This window comes from Cygnus atratus, chromosome 20 (assembly GCF_013377495.2).
Source record: "Cygnus atratus isolate AKBS03 ecotype Queensland, Australia chromosome 20, CAtr_DNAZoo_HiC_assembly, whole genome shotgun sequence".
Taxonomy (NCBI): domain Eukaryota; kingdom Metazoa; phylum Chordata; class Aves; order Anseriformes; family Anatidae; genus Cygnus; species Cygnus atratus.
Window position 1 is genome coordinate 6,692,597 of NC_066381.1, and position 18,929 is coordinate 6,711,525.

General features: G+C 55.7%; 3 protein-coding genes, 1 long non-coding RNA gene and 2 other non-coding genes across 7 annotated transcripts; 2 read left to right on the plus strand and 4 right to left on the minus strand.

Moving 5' to 3' along the window:
• Positions 1-150: 150 nt before the first annotated feature.
• Positions 151-1,034, plus strand: SRR (serine racemase). The gene is given in 6 exon segments (XM_035561210.2): positions 151-180; positions 381-424; positions 426-532; positions 535-584; positions 730-835; positions 838-1,034. Coding segments are annotated over 6 exon segments (534 nt in total).
• Positions 1,035-1,514: 480 nt separating this feature from the next.
• TSR1 (TSR1 ribosome maturation factor) lies at positions 1,515-8,190 on the minus strand. The gene is given in 16 exon segments (XM_035560928.2): positions 1,515-1,886; positions 1,980-2,054; positions 2,178-2,318; positions 2,612-2,728; positions 3,119-3,251; positions 3,391-3,501; positions 3,740-3,902; positions 4,438-4,640; positions 4,897-5,051; positions 5,306-5,465; positions 5,809-6,236; positions 6,759-6,858; positions 6,860-6,894; positions 6,974-7,190; positions 7,857-7,960; positions 8,059-8,190. Coding segments are annotated over 16 exon segments (2,415 nt in total). The 5' UTR covers positions 8,153-8,190; the 3' UTR covers positions 1,515-1,707.
• Positions 2,965-3,056, minus strand: LOC118255209 (small nucleolar RNA SNORD91 family). The gene has a single exon (XR_004780897.1). It is a non-coding gene; the product is annotated as a small nucleolar RNA SNORD91 family (small nucleolar RNA).
• On the minus strand, positions 4,281-4,372 carry LOC118255208 (small nucleolar RNA SNORD91 family). Its single transcript, XR_004780896.1, has one exon. It is a non-coding gene; the product is annotated as a small nucleolar RNA SNORD91 family (small nucleolar RNA).
• LOC118255044 (uncharacterized) lies at positions 7,556-9,067 on the plus strand. Its single transcript, XR_004780859.2, has 2 exons — positions 7,556-7,696; positions 8,428-9,067. It is a non-coding gene; the product is annotated as an uncharacterized LOC118255044 (long non-coding RNA).
• Positions 9,068-10,177: 1,110 nt separating this feature from the next.
• POLDIP2 (DNA polymerase delta interacting protein 2) lies at positions 10,178-18,922 on the minus strand. 2 transcript variants are annotated; one of them, XM_035560929.2, is made up of 11 exons: positions 18,706-18,922; positions 17,547-17,628; positions 16,767-16,864; positions 15,792-15,888; positions 15,224-15,299; positions 14,492-14,599; positions 14,120-14,256; positions 13,089-13,115; positions 12,781-12,906; positions 12,242-12,321; positions 10,178-10,653 (listed from the first exon to the last, which is right to left on the minus strand). In XM_035560929.2, the coding sequence occupies exons 1-11, from the start codon at positions 18,894-18,896 to the stop codon at positions 10,539-10,541; spliced, it is 1,137 nt and encodes a 378-aa protein (XP_035416822.1). In that variant the 5' UTR covers positions 18,897-18,922; the 3' UTR covers positions 10,178-10,538. The 2 variants fall into 2 exon arrangements, with proteins under 2 accessions (XP_035416822.1, XP_050570791.1); XM_050714834.1 differs by lacking the exons at positions 15,792-15,888; positions 16,767-16,864.
• Positions 18,923-18,929: the final 7 nt, after the last annotated feature.

Consider the following 18,929-nt stretch of genomic DNA (forward strand, 5'->3'; position numbering starts at 1 on the left):
CCCCAAAGGCGCTGGAGGAGGCGAGGGGAAGCGCACGCTGACTGCTCCTCCGTCAAGGGGGGAGCTGAGGTGCCACAGAAGCACTCCTGCTTCCTTTCCGTGCAGGTGGCAGAGGTAAAGGCGGTGGCGGACCCCAGTAGGGGCACAGGAATGATTGCAGGGAGAGCAGTTGCCATCAAGGTGGGCATCAAGCAGTGCCTGCAGGGTCAGGGCTCCCCAGGCAGGCAGCAGCTCGTCCCTTTATAAACAGAGAAACCCCGCTCTGGGGAAAGCTGCGGGCTGCCTGGGGTCTGTGCTGCAGCAGCAGCAGGGCACACTCAGCCCCCCACCAGGGGACAGGTACACACGAGTTCAAACCAGGCAGCTCCTGCTCTTTGCAGGCTCCGAGACCAGGTGTTGAAGTGTTTGCTGCTGAGCCCCGCCGGTGACTGTTACCCGCCCGAGGTAAGAGGGGAACTGACCCTCAACCTACAAACTCCAGCCACCATCACACATGCAGCCAAATCCAGCATTAGAGAAAACGCGTGGCCCAGCACAGGGATCTGGTTGATGATGTCCTCACTGTCTCAGAGGAAAAAATCAAGGTGAGCACTCCCTGGCAGCTTCCCTCTCCCAGCAGACGGCTGCCTCCACCCATGCTCTGCCCCTTTGTTCTCCCCCCTGCACTGGCCCAGGGCAGTACAAACCCTGCACACAGCAGCAGCTGTGCAAACACCCCCAAGCCTCCAGCTGGAGAGGGCTGGCGGAAGCTCTGCTCTCCCTTCCCGAAGCGCTGCGGAGGCAGATGCACGCCCGGTGCCCTCCGCAGCCCCGGAGCAGCACGTACCGGCTGCTGGAGGACAGCTGCTGCTCTCCCAGCAGCGAGCCACGAGGCTGGTGTGGGAAAAGGACGAAGCTGCTGAGCCAAGAGCAGGTGGGGGAGGCGTGGCTGCGCTCTCAGAGCGGTTCCAGGCAGTCCCCCGGGGCGTGGAGAACGTTTGCATCGTGCTGTGCGGGGGAAACGTGGACCTGAGCTCCCCGGGGAAGTGAAATGAGACCAGAGCGGTGTCTCCAGCAGCGAGAGCCCGACTCTGAATTTGTACGGTCGGGTTTATATGCGACTGAAAACAGATGGACAACCCCAAAGGTCTGAAAGCTTCTGTGAAGGGCTAAGGAAGCTGGTGTTGGTCTCTACAGCCCTGAATCACTTTGTTACAAAGCAAAGGGTCACTCCTGGGGACTTGGAAGCGAAGCACTGCTTGTTCTCCCCCACACCAGCCCTCCAGCTCTGGAAAAGACCTTCAGTGGGTTGCACTTTGCCACTACCCAGCTGCTACTCCGCCTTTCTTTCCCAGTGTCCTCAACAACTTCCAACAAACTCCTTCGATAAAGCAAAATCCCCTCACCCACTGCCGTGGCAGGGCAAGGACAGGCAAGAGCGCCAGAGGGCGAAGGGCTTCACGAACAGGAGGGCGCTCGCAGCCTCCCATTTGGCCTCCACAGCCAGCCCCCACCAAGACACAGGGACTTCGACGTTTTTAAAAACAGTATTCATTAAAATAAATAGCCGTAGCTGGTACCTGAACACCAGCTGTTGAGACGGCTGCCCCAGCACAGAGCCCAGCACCAGCACGTCCAGGACATCAGCGCTGTCCTCACCGCGCGCAGGCTGAGGACAGCATCGGGAGAGCTAAGGCACTAGCTGCGTTAGCCACGCTGCCTGGAGGCTCATTCCATTTCCACCTCCTGCACGGGCAGCGCGCTCTCACTCCTCACCCAGGGCACAGGCTCCGGGACGTAGGGATCGTAAGTCCATTTGGGGAAAACCCGCTTGTAGAGGTTCAGCAGCACGGTGTCCTGGGACTTCAGCTGGCCGTCGAAGTGGCACTTCATGTGCCCATGGGTACCTAGGCAGAGAGCAGGAGGCTGTTGGCTCGCTCTCCTGCCCAGAAAGACCGCGTCCTGCCCACAACGAGAGAGAAACACAGAACCCAACCTACCTAATGGCTCCTTGATGTGTCCCCGACGACCCCATTTTGTCCTCAGCTCCACTGGCTTAAACCACATCACGTCCTCTGGAGATCAAAGCACGAAAGGAGGTAAGGAGCAGGCTTTGCTACCCAAACACAGCCGCCCCCGCAGGAGCAGGAGTTCTGCTTCCGCACCCCTTCTTCCCCCCGCGCAGAGACGGGCCGTACCTCTGTTAAAGAACATGTATCGCACCACAGCCGTCTTGGTCAAGATCTTGAAAGGGTGGCCGCTGAGCACCAGCCGCTTGATGATGATTCTGTCCGGGTCCACAGCCAGCAGGGAGCCCGTGGCGATGAGGTCGTGCATTCCTGCGAGGCGCAGTCGTTATCACACCGGGGCAGCACCACCAGCCGTGCCTGCATCACCTCCCTCACCACAACCCCCTTCCCCAAATCGTTCCAGGCCCAGAGCAACCCCCCAGCAGGAACACAAGTGCCTGTGATAACAAGGAAGGAAATGAGTTAAACCTGCTCAAACAGCACGAAGGCCAAGTCTTTTTCGAGCCGTGCTTTCTGAATACGCGCATTCATAAGCAGGACAAGCAGAAAGCCTGCGAGCGTTTGTTTCCCAGACAGCACCTCCTCAGCACGTCCCAACTTACCGTTACTTCTCTGTTGAAAAAGAAGCACTGAGGCAGGAGGGAAAGTGATGGGAGCATACACAGTCACCACCAGGGCAGCATCCGGGCGCAGGAAACGCTCCAGCTTGTGCTTGTCGGCTAGGACAGAACAACAACGATCAAGTTCAGCCCAACGGCAGTCCTCAGAGCGCTGGGAAACCCCATCGAGCTCTTCCCTGGCAGAAAAAAAACAGGCCACGTGCAGCGCTTCTCTGCTGGTGCAGAGTATCGGAATGAAAGGGATCCTCTGAGCTCCCAGCTCGCTGCACGGAGCCTGCCACCACCTTGCCGGGACCAGAAAACCACGTTGCCCGAGCTCCCCGCTACTCAGTGCCTCCCCCGGAAGCCTCAGCGCCTAGGTGTGAGTCTTCAGAGGTTCCTTCAGCCAGGTTCAGACATCGTGGCTAAGACATCACAGGCTTCCTGCCCTAGGAACCCCAGCCCCGCTTCCCGGCACAGCCGCTCTCTCCCCAGCTGTCCCTCACGAACCTGAGGTGTGCTGCGAGAACAGGGGGGATGCTCGGAAGCGCCTGAACCCGCAGTGGAAGACGAGCTCCTCCTTCGCTCTCACCGGCTCGCTGCTGGTTGGATGCCGCCGCACCAGGAAATTCAGCACAGACATCTGCAGGAGAGGCGGCACCGTGAGAGGCTGACAGCAGCGCTGCCAAACAAAGGCCAGAGCAGAAAGCAACAAAAACCGCAGCAGTGACAGATTCCCTTGACAGAGGGTTCCCAGAATCAGCGGGACCGTACTTGGTCACCTTTTGCTCGTGAGGAAGCAGGGCAAAGAGGACTAGCGGCTTCCCTTCTCTGAAGCTCTCCACCACCCCAACAGGGACGTTGCAGACGTGAACCGTAACGTACCAGCCAACCTGCCAAGAGAGGATCACTTGTGAGTACTTCTTTCAATAGAAACGGTCTCTGGAGAACCACAGGGTTAGAGAGGGAAGCCAGGAGAACGTCCGCTGTGCTTGTGGCGTCAGGCTAAGAGCCGCCTGGCTGAACAACCCACGCAGCCACCTCCTGCCAAACCTCTCCTACTAGGAGAGAGGGAACGTGGTAGGGGAAGAGATGGAAATGCGACTGGTCAGCGAGAGAAAAGGGAGTTACCAAAGCTCCTTCGGCCTCCTCTTTCTCTATCTGCCGGAAGAGGTGCTTCCTGGTGCGGAAGAAGTCCTGGAACTGGAAAATCCTTGCGTAGTCCCATGGGAGGTTTTCTTTGGGGTCCCACGGAGAAGTCCTGAAGCTCTTGAGCCCTCTGTACTTCTGGAACCTAAAGGACAGACAACAGGAAAGAAAATGCTTCACAAATCCACAAGGACTCACACTTTCAGAAAGGGCAAAGGGAGCAAAACAAGCGTTCGATGTTTTCACAGGAAAGATCTCGGTGCAGGGAGAGGTAGGCATAGCAGCCAAGTCATGAAACCACCCCCACAGAAGGCGATCACACCGCTGCAGAAGACAAGAAATCTCTGCGCTCCTCGTGCACTGGGCGCTTGCTGAGAAGAGAAGCCGAGGGGCTTCACCAACCCGAGCAACTGCTGAGATGCACACTGCAACCTGCCCTCGGGCTCTGCCACCCTCCTCCCTCTCCCAGCTCAGGACAGGTTCTCTCCGCCTCGGGGAGCTGCACGCTGCCCCAACTAACGCCTCCCCCGGAAGCCTCAGAGCCTAAAGGTTCGTCTTCAGAAGTTCCTTCAGCCAGGTTCAGACATCATGGCTAAGACATCACAGGCTTCCTGCCCTGCCTCACCGTCAGCGGCGGGCCCCTTGCAGCCCCTCTCCCAGCACGGCACGCGCTTCCTTACCGGACTCTGGCAGGCACATCACGCGGCGTGTCCACCTCGTCCGGGAACATCTCATCCATTCTCTCCTGTTTGAATTTCTCCAGCATCTGCTCATCTTCCTCCACCTTCTCATCGTACTGGTCGTCCCGCACGCACTCGGACACGGTCACGGTCTCACACTCCTCCTCTGCGAGTTCCTCTTCCTCCGCGCTGCTCTCCCCCTCCTGACACAGGACAGCGCAGAGCCCGTGAGTCCGCACAGCCCCCAAACCTCTGTGTATTTGTGTGAACCACGGCTCCAACACACTCCCTCATTTTGGTAGCAAACAGGCCAAAGAAGCAACAGGATACACATGAGAGGTTTAACGATGGAAAGCCAGGCAAGTCCTAGCTCAGTGCCGTGCCCTTTCCCGGAGAAAGCTGCAAGGACAGGACTGTACCAGGGTATCCTACGGCATCCAGATCAGCTCACACAAGTACCTGGGAAGCTGCCTCTTCCATCATATCATCATCGATGTCATCATCGACGTCACCGTCTTCATCACTGCCCTCTTCGTCATCCACGATCCACGCAGCCTGGTACTTGGATGTGCCTTTGGGGACCTTCACCACCCTCCTGTTTGCCTTCTGAGAAGCTGTGGGATTCCCAGCAGCGGTCAGTACAGGAAGAATTCCCCCCTCTGCCTCAGCAGCACTGACATCACAACAGCCAAGACCACCTCCCGAGCCACCGCTTCCCTGCACAGGATTTGTCAGAGCCTGAACAAGACAGGTAGGATGTAACCCTGGTTTCTCTGCAGCTGCCCTCAGCCATCCCAGCGACAGAAGGTTTCTAACAGCCCCTTTAACGCGGACACGGGAAAAGCACGGAAATTCTGCTGCTACTCACCCTCTGCTTCCTGCAGCTCTTCTTCAGTTGGCCACGTCTGCTCCCCTTCCATGGGGTCAGGAACCACTTCTGACTGCAAAGACTCCTGCTTGCTCGTGTCCGCCTTCACCAGGAGCTTTACATCTTCCTCCATCTCATCAGTACCGTTCGCAGAGTCCTCCTGAAGGGCAAAAGCGGAGTCCCCCGCTGTGAACAGGTCCAAGTGAAGCCAGCCATCAGTCTGAGACGAAGGCCTAACTCCTCCCGCAACCCTCCCTGCCAAAAAATACCCCCGCTCTGACAAGTAACAGCAGAAGCTCCCTTGGTTATGCTGTAACCTAACCGTCACTACATGCTGCGTGCCGGAAGCCTTAGCTCACTGGCAGAACTGCACCTACCGTCTCTCTTCACGCAACTCCCTCTTCCCCCGCCCTTGACCACACACCCCAGATTGTCTTTTCTGGAGGAAAGTTTCAAAACGTTGTGTTTTAAGGGGTCCGGCAAAGCCCTGAGCTCCCACACACCTGCACATCCATGCCCTGCGTCGTCTTCTGTCCCTTAACCACTCGGGGGTTCAAAGAGAGGGGATCGGGGGGCGCATCCAGCTGGCTCATCTGGAAGTCTCCGTGCCCCACAATATGCACCAGGCCGTTCACGTCCAGGGTCTGTCCCCGGACAAAGCCGGACACCTTCAAGGTCCCGACCTGGTCGCTCTCCTGACTGGGCACGAATTCGGCAGCGTAGGCAAGGAGGTGAGCCCGCCTGTCCCGAAAAGCAAGGTGCCGCTGCTTCTGCGTGGCGAGGTGCCTCAGCAGCAGCGAGGACTCCTGCTCTGTGTTCAGGGAGAAGAGCTTGGCCTCTGGAAACCGCTTCTCGATGACTTTGGAAAGTTTCTTCTTGGCGTCTATCCGCTTCTTCGGCGGCAAGTCAGTGCCCCCCGGCACAGCAAGAGCTGCGGCACAGAGCAGAGGTCGCCGTTAGATTTTTATACCCCTTTCGCCAAGCATTAACAGTCTTGGATATCTGCAACCCAAATAACCAAACAAGAGATGGACGCTACAAGCTACAAAGGCAGCTTCACCCCTTCAAAAGAAAAAACAGGGCATAAAACTTGTCTTTGGATATAAAATTTGAAGATTTTTTAAAAGAGACCATGGAGATAAGGACTCAGGAACTGAACTCAGCAAGAAAAGCATCTGAATCGTTTTGCTCTGCGTGGCTGAATAACAACCACTGCACACCTACGGACACCGAGGACGCCCCTTTTATCCTCCAGCACTGCCCTACCAGGATAATAACGCAACGAGGCAGCACAACAGCAGCATTTACCTGACCTATACACAGAAACAGAGAAGCTGAAGACCCGGGGTCACCTATTACCATACGGAGTTTTGGCTTATTACAACAGTAAGTCCCCATCGAGCACCCCCTTGGGTCCGTAGCCCGCTAGAAGCCCTTGATGTTTCTTACTCACCGTAACTGGGGAGCCCCTGTGCGAAGAGGCAGGAGAGGCAGTACTCCCCTGCGCTGTCCCAGCCATCCGCAGGATCCAAGATGAACAGGAGGGAGTCGGCAAACTTTTGCTAGGTCTAAGACAGCGTGCAGATCCCCTGCGCACAAAACACCTCCGTTAGTGGGGCTGCCGGGGGTACGGAGCCAAGAACTACCCGCACAGCGATGTTTCCTCACCTGTCTGTGCTGCCACAAACCGCCAGCGCTGCTTGAGCTGGGGGCAGAGGAGCGCGAAGCCCCCAGCCTTCCCCTCGTCCACGCGGAGAACAGCCGAGTCCTGGCTCTGCAGCAAGCGGAGGGCGTCGCGTGCTGCAGCCCTGCCGTGCAGCGGCACCACAACCACGAGGTGCGGGGGCCCATCCCTGCTGCCCAAACTCCGCTTCTCCGCCAGCACCTGTGGACAGAGCTCCAAGAGTGTGAACCCCAGCGCCAGGAAGCCTCGGTCAGCCCTGTAACGCCTCGCTCACCCCATTCCTCTCCTGGCCCGGCCCCCGTTCTGCCCCTCAGGCCCCAAACAGCAGCAAAATCATAGACTCATTACGGTTGGAGAAGCCCTCCAAGATCACCTGGTCCAACCACCCCCCTGCCACCAATGTCACCGCTGAACCGTGTCCCCAAGCACCACGCCCAACCTTCCCTTAACCACCCCCAGGCTGAACCGTGTCCCCAAGCACCACGTCCAACCTTCCCTTAACCACCCCCAGGGATAAACCACGTCCCTAAGCACCACACCCCCCCATTCCTTGAACACCCCCAGGGACGGTGACGCCACCACCTCCCCGGGCAACCCGTCCCAGTGCCTGACTGCTCTCTCTGAGAAGAAATGTCTCCTCATTTCCAACCTGAACCTCCCCTGGCGCAACTTGAGGCCGTTCCCCCTGGTCCTATCACCGGTTGCCTGTGAGTTTTTACAGCAGAAAATTCCACTGACCCCGCACAACCGCCCTCGAATATGCGAGAGCTGAGGGATTTTCCGCTGCGCAGCCACGGCTCCGGCGCTCAGCCCGGCCCCCCCCCCAGCCGCACCCCCGGCCCCGCTCCCCCCCCCCCAGCCCCTCACCGCATCCTTGCGCTGCCGGCGGAGCTGCAGGGCCTGGTGCCGCCGGTCCGCCCTGCCCAGCTCGCGGCGCTGCCGGCGGCTCTGGGCCTTCACGGGGACTCTGCCTACGGGGGGGGGGGGGGGGGGTGGGAAAAAGCGGTCAGGAAGCGGCCGAGGCGGCTCCGAGCCCGGCCGGGGCCCTCCCGGAGCCCTCCCGGCTCACCCGCGGCCCTGCGCCGCGCGGCCCCGCGGTGCCTGCCGCCCTTGTGCGCCTTGTTCTGCTGCTTCAGCGGCCCGGCCCGGTGCGCGCCCGCCATGCTGCCGCCCCGCCGCCGCCGCTTCCGCCCGCCCCGCGTCACTTCCGGCGGCGGCCGTGACGTCGAAGGGAGGCAGGGAGAGAGAGGAGGAGGCGGCACAAAATGGCGGCGCCGAGGGAGGGCGGCTCCTCCCGGCCCCCTCTCCCGGCCCCACAGCGCAATAAATGAGAGGCAGGAGGCCGGCCGCTCCTTCAGCAGTTTATTGGTGGAGGTGTCCGTACAGATCCCCGTGCCCCGCTGCCTTTTATTTATTTATTTATTTATTTTTTTGACAGCGATTCTTGACAATCAGTTCTCACTAATAAACTTCTGACAACCGATTCCTGACAAGCAGTTCTCAACAACCAATTCTTACCAATCGATTCTCACCGCTCCTTACCCAGCCACAAAGCTCTGCTCCCGGCCCCGAGGCCCCAGCAGCACCCGTCCCGCTGGCACGGCACACCAACCACCGCCTGCCCCTCGCAGCTCCAAACGTTTCCCTGCCGTGCCCCCAAAATACCGCTGCTGCTGCTCCTTATGGGCACCGCCACGTCCGCGGTACCTCAGGAAGAAGCGGGAGAGCAACAGGGTTAAACATTTACAACAGTGGTGCGATTGCCAGGAAGGATGAAGTCGGTAACCCAAGGGAGAGGCAGGGCGGCTGTAACGCCGTTCTCGCCTCAGCGACTGCCCAGAAGGGAGAAAGCGGCTCCTACAGGGCCCTCACCTGCCCCAGCACAAAGAAACCGTCCCTTCTTTTCCTCCTGCAAAGAAATCGGCCCAGCAGTGGCAGCGTGAGGCTGTCAGCCGCGGGCTGTTCTGTACAGATCCTTTTCTAAGATCAAGCTGGCCGCCTGAACCTTTTTAACTCAAAGCAACGTCCCACCTGACAGGAAAGAAGTCACAGAATTAAAGAGACCGGTGAAAAAACAAGCACTGTTTAAGCGGTAGTAATTAATTCTCCTTATATAGGTGTCTGCTGGCTGCAGGACAGCATGCGCTCTCTCCCCATCCTTGCTGGAGGCTGGCTGCCCACCAGCTGAGACAGCCCGTGGCACTGCCTCCAGAGCCAAAAGCAAAGAGAGCAGGACTCGAGGTAACTAGGACACTTCCGAATCGGGAAAAACAGTCCCACGAGTGATTTATCCCTCGCTATTTAAGCAAGGCTAGGGAAAGGAGCAGGTTGAAACTCTTTCTGCCTAGGCTTCCCATCACAAAGCCAACTAAAAGCCTCTGCCCCCTGCAGAGACCAGGCCTGAGACAGCCAGCAACAGCGGTGGAGGCTGACACCTCTCCATCTCTGCAGCCCTTGGAGCTGCTGATTTGCACCGTGGACCGGGCCCTCCACGCGTAGAAGCAAAATTCCCGCAAATCCATGCATGGTAAGCCTACAGGCATTTCACTGACCTGTGCCTGCCCAGTTCGGCTGGGCCCGCGGCACACAGGACCAAAAACCACACCCCGCTGAGCTGAGTGAGCAAGAGCAAAAGCCAGGCGCTACCTCGCTGCAGGGGGCTACTTCAGGTTAAAACAAGCTATTCCTGGCAAAGCACAAACTCCCAAGAAAACAGAGCCACATTTTGTATTCCTAGAGCTCGGCAAGCCCTCGTGGGGCAGGGGGCTCCTTGTCCACACGCCCTTAGCTCCCCTGCACTACCGCAGCGCGCTGTGCCGCGCACAAAGGCGCCTGGCAGGCTGCTCAGCACCACCTGCCAACCCACCTCTCCCCCTCCGCGCTCTCTCCTCCAACAAAAAATGAGCTTTGCATCGCTCTAGCGCAGAGCCCAGACGAGCTGCGCGACGGGGAGCGCGGCTGACGGGCTGCTCTGCCACACGCTGGCTAGATCCCAGAAAGCAGCTGCACTGCAGGAAGGCCGCGCCTCGCGAGGGAAGCCGAGCTGTTCCCGTCCCTGCTCCCTAAAAACATCCTCACCGCTGCTTTCTGTTTGGGCCAACTCCGCTTTACGCGTGGGCGAGGAGGGAGCGACAAGCCAGGGCAAGCTGGAGGCAAACCCCAGGCCTCGGTTTATAAAGGAAGACCGGTTGCAACTGGAAGGGCCAGTTTATTAGAGAAACCTCACATCGCAGAGAATTCACAACACAGTGGAGAGGGTCCGGGCCCGCTGAGGGGAAATCTTCTGCAGCAGCACAGGTCTACGTCCCCCAGCTCCAACCCCAGCAGGTGCCACGAAGGGAAGGGTTAACTGTAACACAGCTTATGGTTACAAGCAGCCTGAGAGCGCCAGTACTAAAGTCCCCAAAAAAAGCCTCCCCGTTAGACAACGGTTAAAAACGAGAATGGTTTAAAATGTTTAAAAGCTCCGTGTTCCTGGCTGCAGCATGATGGGGAGGCAAAGGTCTACAACACACGCAGTTCTCCGTGGGTCTCGGCACTCGAGCTGCTCTACCAGTGAAGGCCGGACGGGGGGGTCTTCTCATCTTTGTTGCTTTCCAGAGAAAAGGGTGGGATTCGGACGTCAAAGTGGGAGCCATCAGGCCTCTCAAATCGAAAAGTACCCCTGCAAAATAACGGCAGAGATCACGCTGAGGCCAGGGAAAACACAGCCAGTCGTCAGCAGCTAGGAGGTAAGAAACAAGCTCGTCCATATCCTGCAGAGGGACTCGGGGGCTGCATTTGCAAGGTCGGTTCAGCAGCGAGAACATCTCTGCCAAGATGACTCATTTATTGGAAGACTCCCGGGCAGTTTACATCACATCTCTAATACACTCTTCCTGAATAAAGATGTCATGACCGGATCCTCCAGGAGGTAAGCGCACTCCAAGCATCTGCAGCAGTGTTTACCTCACACCCATCCCACAGGAGACAGAACCAACAGCGCTATTTTTACAAACGTGATTACAAATAAATTCAGACGCCTATTTCTTGGCAGAAGCTCCTCCAGTCGTCTGTGATAATACGAAATCTCACTACAGATGCAACTTGCAACAGCTTCTACTTTGCATTTCAGAAAAGGGCACTGAAGAACTGAATCTGGCTGTCCCTGAACACGCAAGGGATTTGCCATGTCCCTTGAAGCAGTCTCACTGCCCTGAAACGCAGACCACTGCGCTGCAGAACATGGGCAAGAGGGCTGCGGAGAATAACAGGTCTCACAGCACGGAAAGCACGCAACAGAAAACAAGACTTCAAGCTGAGCAGCTTCCGAACTTCAGAACCTTTATCTCCTTCCCTTCAGGGTGCATGCAGAGAGAGGGGCAAAAAAAAAAAAAAATCAAAACACTAAACCTATTTCTATTCCCCAGGACATACGTTCAGGCAATTCAAAATGCCTAACATGTGAAACACGGGTGTATCTCGTAGACAAAAAGCTGCTCTCACATTTTTCCCAACTCAAAGGCAGTTCCAAGGCAGCTTAGCATCTGAAACGCCAGAGAGACCTGTCGCACAGCAGGCGAGAGGTGGCTGCACATTTCTTCTTCAGAGACGACACTAAATGTGCTAACCCAGTTGAAATGTAAAACAAGAGGAAATTGCCTTAACCCCACAGCACAGCAGAAAAACACCTCAGGCTGAGCACTTTCCTACTTCCACTTAGACAGGAGGGGACTTGGGTGCAAATTAAACTGAAGGCCTTAGCTGGAGTAACCCCACACGGTAATTCTTTGTGGACACAGAACTGCACAGCTTCACTCGGGGACAGAATCAAAGCCCAGCAGAAGGGCAGTCCTCTCCAGAGAGGAGGAATCCTTGTGCACACACCTCTGCTGCCTAGGGAAACGCCAGCGTGAAGCCTCGTCCCTTGCACCAAGCACTGAAAGGGGCAGAAGCTGAGTGTAGCTGAGGATGATGCAGAATTGCTTCATGTCTTTTCAGTCCAGTCCAGCACAGACCAGAGGAGGAGGGGGAGAAGTTAGCCTGGAGCCTCTCTTGGTGCAGAGAACCAAGAGATCACCTTACCACTAGCTGGGATTACTACCACCAAGAAGCCGCTCATACAAAGACCCCTTTTAACCACCAAACGCGTCCCGTCCAGTCCGCTTCCGCCCCCCTTTAAGCCACAACTCCAGACCGCAAACTCTGCATCCCAGCTCAGCGCTGTGGGGTCCTACATCTAAACCACTACCGCAGCGATAAGTGCTTCTTACCACATGTGGCCGCTGGATGCCTGCAGGGAGACGTGACTGCTGTACTGAAATGCTGGCTGTTCTTTGGATAGAACCGGCTCCTGAGAAGACAAGAAGAGACCGCTCTACGTCAGCAACGGATCTTAAGATTCCTCCACAGAGGGGCATCAACAGGAAATTTACACAGCGAGAAGAAAAAGAGAGTCGCAAATCTTCACACTGGCATTTGGCACCAGTTCCTCTTTTCTGTTTCTTAACACCTCAGCATCGCTCCCAGCTACGTGGCAAACAACCTGCCCGGTGAGTAGCACCAGAATCAAGTATTATTCCAGTCTCCCCATTATCAGTCATTTAGGAGCATTCTGTAATACTCACCGTGAAGTTTCACTTCACACAAACTAACAACAGATAAAAAGCTTACGTGATTTTTTTTTTTCCCACTGCCTGTTTTCTACTCCACATATTTCTTTTGCCTGCTAAGAAATTTACTGGCAAACCAATCCAAGCGAGAAGACTCCAGCGAAGAGCTCACTTCCCAAAAGAAGCGGCACAATACCTACCCTTCCCACAACACCGCGGCCTCGCACTGTTTCTAAGGTGCCAGACAAGCTAAATATCCTCCAGTGCCGTTCTCGGAGCTGTACCACTTCACTGTCAAGGTTCTCCAAGCGAATACAGTAGCGCCACTGGACGGAAGAAGAATAGTTATTAACGAGAATCAGTTGCAAACAGTTGATAACCCACAGCCGATACTGGCAAACAGCTGCCAGGCAAGGGCGACTCTCCCTCAGAGCTTATCACACCGCAACGATGCCACAGCAAATAAACTCCTTCCCTTTAGCTGCTTCGCAGAACAAAAGGCACTTACCCAGTAGACGTGGGAATTCTGGGCTTCCTGTCAAGAGAAACAAAAGACTTTAGCAGCTGCCCTTCAACGCTCAGCGCCAAAACCTCTTCAGCTGTCAGCACAGCACAAGCACGGGGGCTCTCGCTCCACGCCAGGCTGACGCAGCCAGCTCACATGAGCACAGAGACAGCTGCTCTCCGAAGCGGTCCAGCAGTTACCGCCTGGCACTGGCTCTGCTCTAGACATGTAATCGTGAGGTGGGAGCTTTGCAGGGACCCCATGACTAGGGAGGGTTGATCTCCATGTTAATTACGCACTTTCTACAGACCTAGAGACACCCGTTTCCTTGCTTTCAGGCACCTGCTTTCCTGACGAGGTTAGGACAAACATCAGTTGGGCTCCACAGAAGCTGCAATGCCACACCACAACTTTCACCCGTCGCAGCGCAGGCGCACAGCAGCTGTACTCAGAAATCAAACCGCTGCTGTAATTCCCAGCCCTCCCGCTCAGAAGTCTATTGGAGCCTTATTATTTTGGGTGGCCCACGTGAAGATGCTACGCTATCGAGTGTGCGTGGTTATCAGCTAAATCCAGAGTCTTTAGCCAAACCCTCGAACCTGCATTAGAGATGGGAAACGGGTCAACACCCACAGAGCTCACCACTGGGCAGGATAACGGGCTTGTTATCTGGGCAGATGGCCTCGCTGCCACCTTACGCACGTGCCCAGCTGCAACTGAGGCAGTAAAGGACCAGTTTACAAGTCGTGCTAAGTGTCTTGCTAACAGCGTTCTGCAGAGAAGCCCAGGGTACTCCCCATCCTACGAATAACAAGAGAAAGCCAATCTGCAGGAGCTGTTCTCCAAAATACTAACGACAAATATTCTCATATTCATACCTCTGCTGGACGTAATGACAACGAAATTACAACAGGGATTAAAAAGTACTTTCTCCCGTAAGCAGGAGGTGCCTTCAGCGAGTAAACAGCCCTTAGGAAAGCATGCGAGTTAACCAGCCCACAGAACTAACGCAGCAAGATGCAACACACACCTACCCTCATGCCCATATAGAAAGGGATGACTGTGACTCGGATGTTCTCTGTGGTTTCTCGGTGCACATCGGAGAGCTCCAACCAGGGGTGGTTCTTTTCCTGCCACGCACACAGCGTATCCCTTGCTACAAAAGGTGGAACTGTGGGGAGGGAAAGACTGGAGTTCGTAAGCACGTTGTAGCCAGGGTGCCCCCCACATCCCCAGGCAACTGCCTTCAGAGTCACAGTTACTTAAAAGAGGCTTTACTGTGACAAAATCCACGCCAGACCATGATTTTCACACCGTATCCAGGACAACGGCCTCTGGATAATTGGCACAAAATACCCCAAGCATCTGGCTGGCTCTGGGGATTTACCTCAGAGGACAGAAATTACCTTTTGTTTGGTCGTACATGAGAAACCTCTCAAAGAGCTCATGCTGGATGGGCACTTGATCGGTGGAGCTGTAGGGAAGGATATCTTCATGGCTTACGTAGTCTAAACCTGGAAAAGAAACCCCAAAAGCAGTTGAACTTCCAGCAAAGAGCAGCTCAGAAGTCCCCGACAGAGAAACAGATCCCACTAGCGAGAAGTTAATAAAAGGACTAAAAGGACTCGGTAGCAGAAACCAACGTTGATACCATGACTGCAAGCAAGAAGGGAGGAAACAGGCAAGTAATAAACTCAGCAGCATTCTCCTGGGAGATTTCTCCATAGGATGGATTCTCTGCTAAACACACACTGGCTGCAAAGTCACAGAAGGACTTTGGGCAGGAAATGCACGTGATGAAAGATCTAGCTAGCGGTCCTGGTGATAAATAAAAATAAATAAAGCAGAATAGCTTGTATGCAACAAGGTCTGCATATGGGATTCGTATATCGCTAGCTCAGAGTATCTATGCCTTTATCTGATCAGAGTCTGCCCAACTTCCATCTGTCCAAAAGGGCCTCACACATTTCAGTAATTCTGTTTTTTCTAGCAGGGCCCTAAAGCGCAGACAGGTCTACTACAGGAATGCGCTACGTGCACTGCCGCTTCACTGGCAGGAGTCGACCGCTCACGACTGTTTTGAGCTCACCTCACGACAACCCACATCTCCACAGAGGTTAGAGGCGCATCTTACTCACCTGGTATGGCATAGAGGGCTCTGCTGTCATCGTGATTTGCCAAGAACGTCACTGCTTCTGTCTGTGATCTCTGAGACTGAGAAAAGAGAGGTTTAAGTCTTTCACAGAACGGATTGTTGAAGGTCAGTTTCCACTTACGCTTCAGTTTACTACCGTTCTTTCTACAGCATAGAAGATTTGCTTTATGTAGCCAATTCACCTCAGAACATTTCCACTTTTAAGTTCCTCTGGACTAATTTTTCTCTCAAACAAGTGGAAAACGTTTTCCGTGCTGCAACCCACGTTTATAATCACTTACGTGCTCCAGAAAAGGAATGCCGACAGGATAAGGAAGTGAGCTTGGAAAGGGTAAACATTATCCAGAAAACAGTCACATGACGTTCCAGAATATTTTTCTCAGGGAAATTACGGCTTGAAAAACACATCTGCCCTACACGTTCCAAACGATCCCAGGACAAAGACCCAAGCTAGCCATCACAACCACTTAGATCTACGGCCACTGAGAGAAAAGCATTCGCATCAGAGAAGATATTTGAGTTTCAATACCAAGATGACATCCGTTACTTACTATATGCGGACAATCCCGGGCATCTATGAGCACCTGGTAGTAAGTATGCGTTTTGCCCTTGACCTCTTTGGAACCATGGCCTGCCGCGTTCTCACTCCTGAACAGAAAAGCAGAGCACTGAGCTCAAGTGCACGCACCCCAACCCCTGCTTCAGCTGGGACTCGGAACGGGAGGGAGCTCACTTCAAGACGGCAGCAAGCCTTTGTTAACAGGACCAAGCACATTCACAAACAACCGTTTCTTAAAACACATTTCGCAGGCCGTAAGCGTTCAGTTCCATCCGAATTAAACTCCCTCATACAACGCTAGATGAGACGAGGTGACAACCAGCGGTGTTTCTCACAGCACATCTCTCTTTCCAGACAACTCAGAAGTTTTTTCTGCTCAGCCCAGTGTCCTGGCTGGGGCAGGTATTTCTACTGCCCTCTTGTTCTCTCTCTGCTCACTTCTCACCCCTTTGCAAGTCCAAATGCACGCTCACTGGCACACCTCCAAAACGAGCCAGGGGAAAACGAATCGAAGAGAGCAGAGAAGTGAATAGTGACTCAAACAGAAGGATGAACTCGGCCTAGGGGGCTGAAAGTGGAGGCAGGGGGGAGTTGGAAGGAAGGGAGCTGACAAAGCCAACTCACTGGCAACCTATAAAGGAAGCAGCCTGTAACTTTAAACGCAGGAGCAGGTTAAACTAAGCAAAGCAAAATTAAGTTTTGCTTTATTAAAAAGATGACAGGACGTTTTTTTTCCATTTCTCTCTCTCTCTCTCTCACACACCCACACTCTTCCTTCCTACTTCCATCCAGTCTCTAACAGCAAATTAATGCAATGTCTCTTATTTGAGCACCTCTCTTCCAGTTTATCTTCACGCAAAACAGAACTGCACCACTGTCCTCAAAAAGCAGGAAACTTGCTAAGAAGCGTAGCAGTATAATATAAATGTAGCAGCATAATACCAAATAGACATGGAAGAATCCTTACTTTTCTGTGACAGGAGAAGCAACATCTCGATCATAGAGCCTGGCTTGCCAGGGAAACAGAACTATCCCTCGATAGCCAAACACGCTGTGAAGAAAGAGCTGAAAGGAACAAATAATTGCATTTGAATACACAGCTGGCTTCAATCAGCTCGGATACAACAGGAAACATGAACCCAGAAGCCCCTTTTCTGAAAATAGCTAAGAAAAAATAAAAATCTGCTAATTGAGCTACCTCCGTTAACAAGAAACACTTACAAAAAACTAAATATGCTAGATGGAAATGCATGGAGAATGACCGTAGCAGAAACAAAGAGGGAACGTAAACAGTTTGGGACGAGAGAACAAATTCACGTCATCTCTATCCCATAAAACCGAATGGCTACACCAGTAATAAAGTACTGGAACATCCCAAGTGCAGAAAGGAGAGCAGGACAGAAGGGACTGCTCAGGAACACAAGCAGATCCGCGAGTCGTACACGCACCAATGACAAGTTTAGTTGTTGTGTCTCAGATTCAGCAACTGGTTCTTTTGCTGCTAAGGGGAGAAAACGCTTAAATAAAACCCGCAGAGCAAACATCTCCGCACGAGCGGCTCTGTCACGGCGCAGATTCTTATCAACTTGCTACTGTCAGATGACTGACAAAGTGCAGACACAGCAGGGACGAGGCACACCGATCTGTGAAACCTCTGGCCTTCTACTACTACGCTGCGGATCCCGCAGCTACCCAACGGTTGTGGAAGGAGCCTGGAGGGTCAGCGCCGCCCCCCAGGAGCACCCACCTGGCCCGTCTCGTATTTGCCATGCTGCTTCGGTGCCTCGAACACCCCCACTGTCTCCAGCACTTTGCCCTCGGGACGGTTCCTAGGAGCAGAGAGGCGGCTTGTCCCCGGCACCGCGCTGCGCAGGGTGCACAAAGAGCTGAGCCCCAGCCCTGAGCCTCCTGGAGGGCACTGCGCGCCCCTGCCAGAGCCCTGCTCCCTGGCCCTCCACTCCCAGAACCCCCCCCCCAACCCTCATTTCCCACCTTGCCATGCAGACACCCCCAGATCCCACCTTTCCCACCTGTCCACCCCCCCCAAGACCCTCCTAGATCCCTTCTTTCCCACCTCACCCCCCAGACACTGCCAGATTCCCCCTTTTCCCACCTTGCCCCCCCCCCAAGCCCCCTCTTTCCCACCTTGTCCCCACTCAGACCCCCAAAACCCCTCCTTTCCCACCTCACCCCTCCAGCCCCCCTCAGCACCCCCTACCCCAGGTCCCCCCCCCATCTACTCCAGGCCCACCTCCCACAGTGACCCAGCGCCCCAAAACCCCCTCAGCACCCCCTCAGCATCTCCCAACCCTCCTCAGCACCCCCCAAAACCCCACTCAGTATCTCCCAACTCCCTCAGCACCCCCAACACCCCCTCAGTGCCCCCTCACCACCCTCAGTGCCCCTCAAAACCCCTGCACAGCCCCCTCCGCACCCCCAAAATCCCCCAAAGCCCCCTAACACCCCCCAAAGCCCCCCAACCCCCCCTCAGCACCCCCTAAACCCCCTCAGCACCCCCCAACCCCCCTCAGCACCCCCCAAACGCCCTCACAGCCCCCTCAGCACCCCCTCACCCCTGTCAGCGCCCCCCAACCCCCTATCACCACCCCCAAAACCCCCTCACAGCCCCCTCAGCACCCCCTAACCCGCCCCAGCACCCTCCTAAACCCCCTCACAGCCCCCCTCAGCGACCACCAATCCCCCTCAGCACTCCCAAAGCCCCCCACAGCCCCCTCAGCGCTCCCTCACCCCCCTCGGCACCCCCATAACCCCCCAGCACCCCTCTAACCCCCCCTCAGCACCCCACCCCCCTCAGCGCCCCCAAAACCCCCTCAGCGCCCCCAAAACCCCCTCAGCGCCCCCCTCAGCGCCGCCCCCCCCCCCCCCCCCCCCCCCCAAGGCCTCACCGCGACGACAGGTGCCTCCGCGGCGGCAACAGCGACAGGACGGCGGCGGCCGCCGTTCCTCCCCCAACTCCCAGAGGCGGCGCCCCGCGTCCCGGGAGCCGTTCCCTCAGCGGCTCCCACAGCGGCAGCCCGCGGGCCCGGCACCGGCCCAGCGCCGCCGCCACGTACCGCCGAGCCGCGCCGCCCGACATCCCGCCGCCGGCCCACAATGCCCCGCGCGCCCC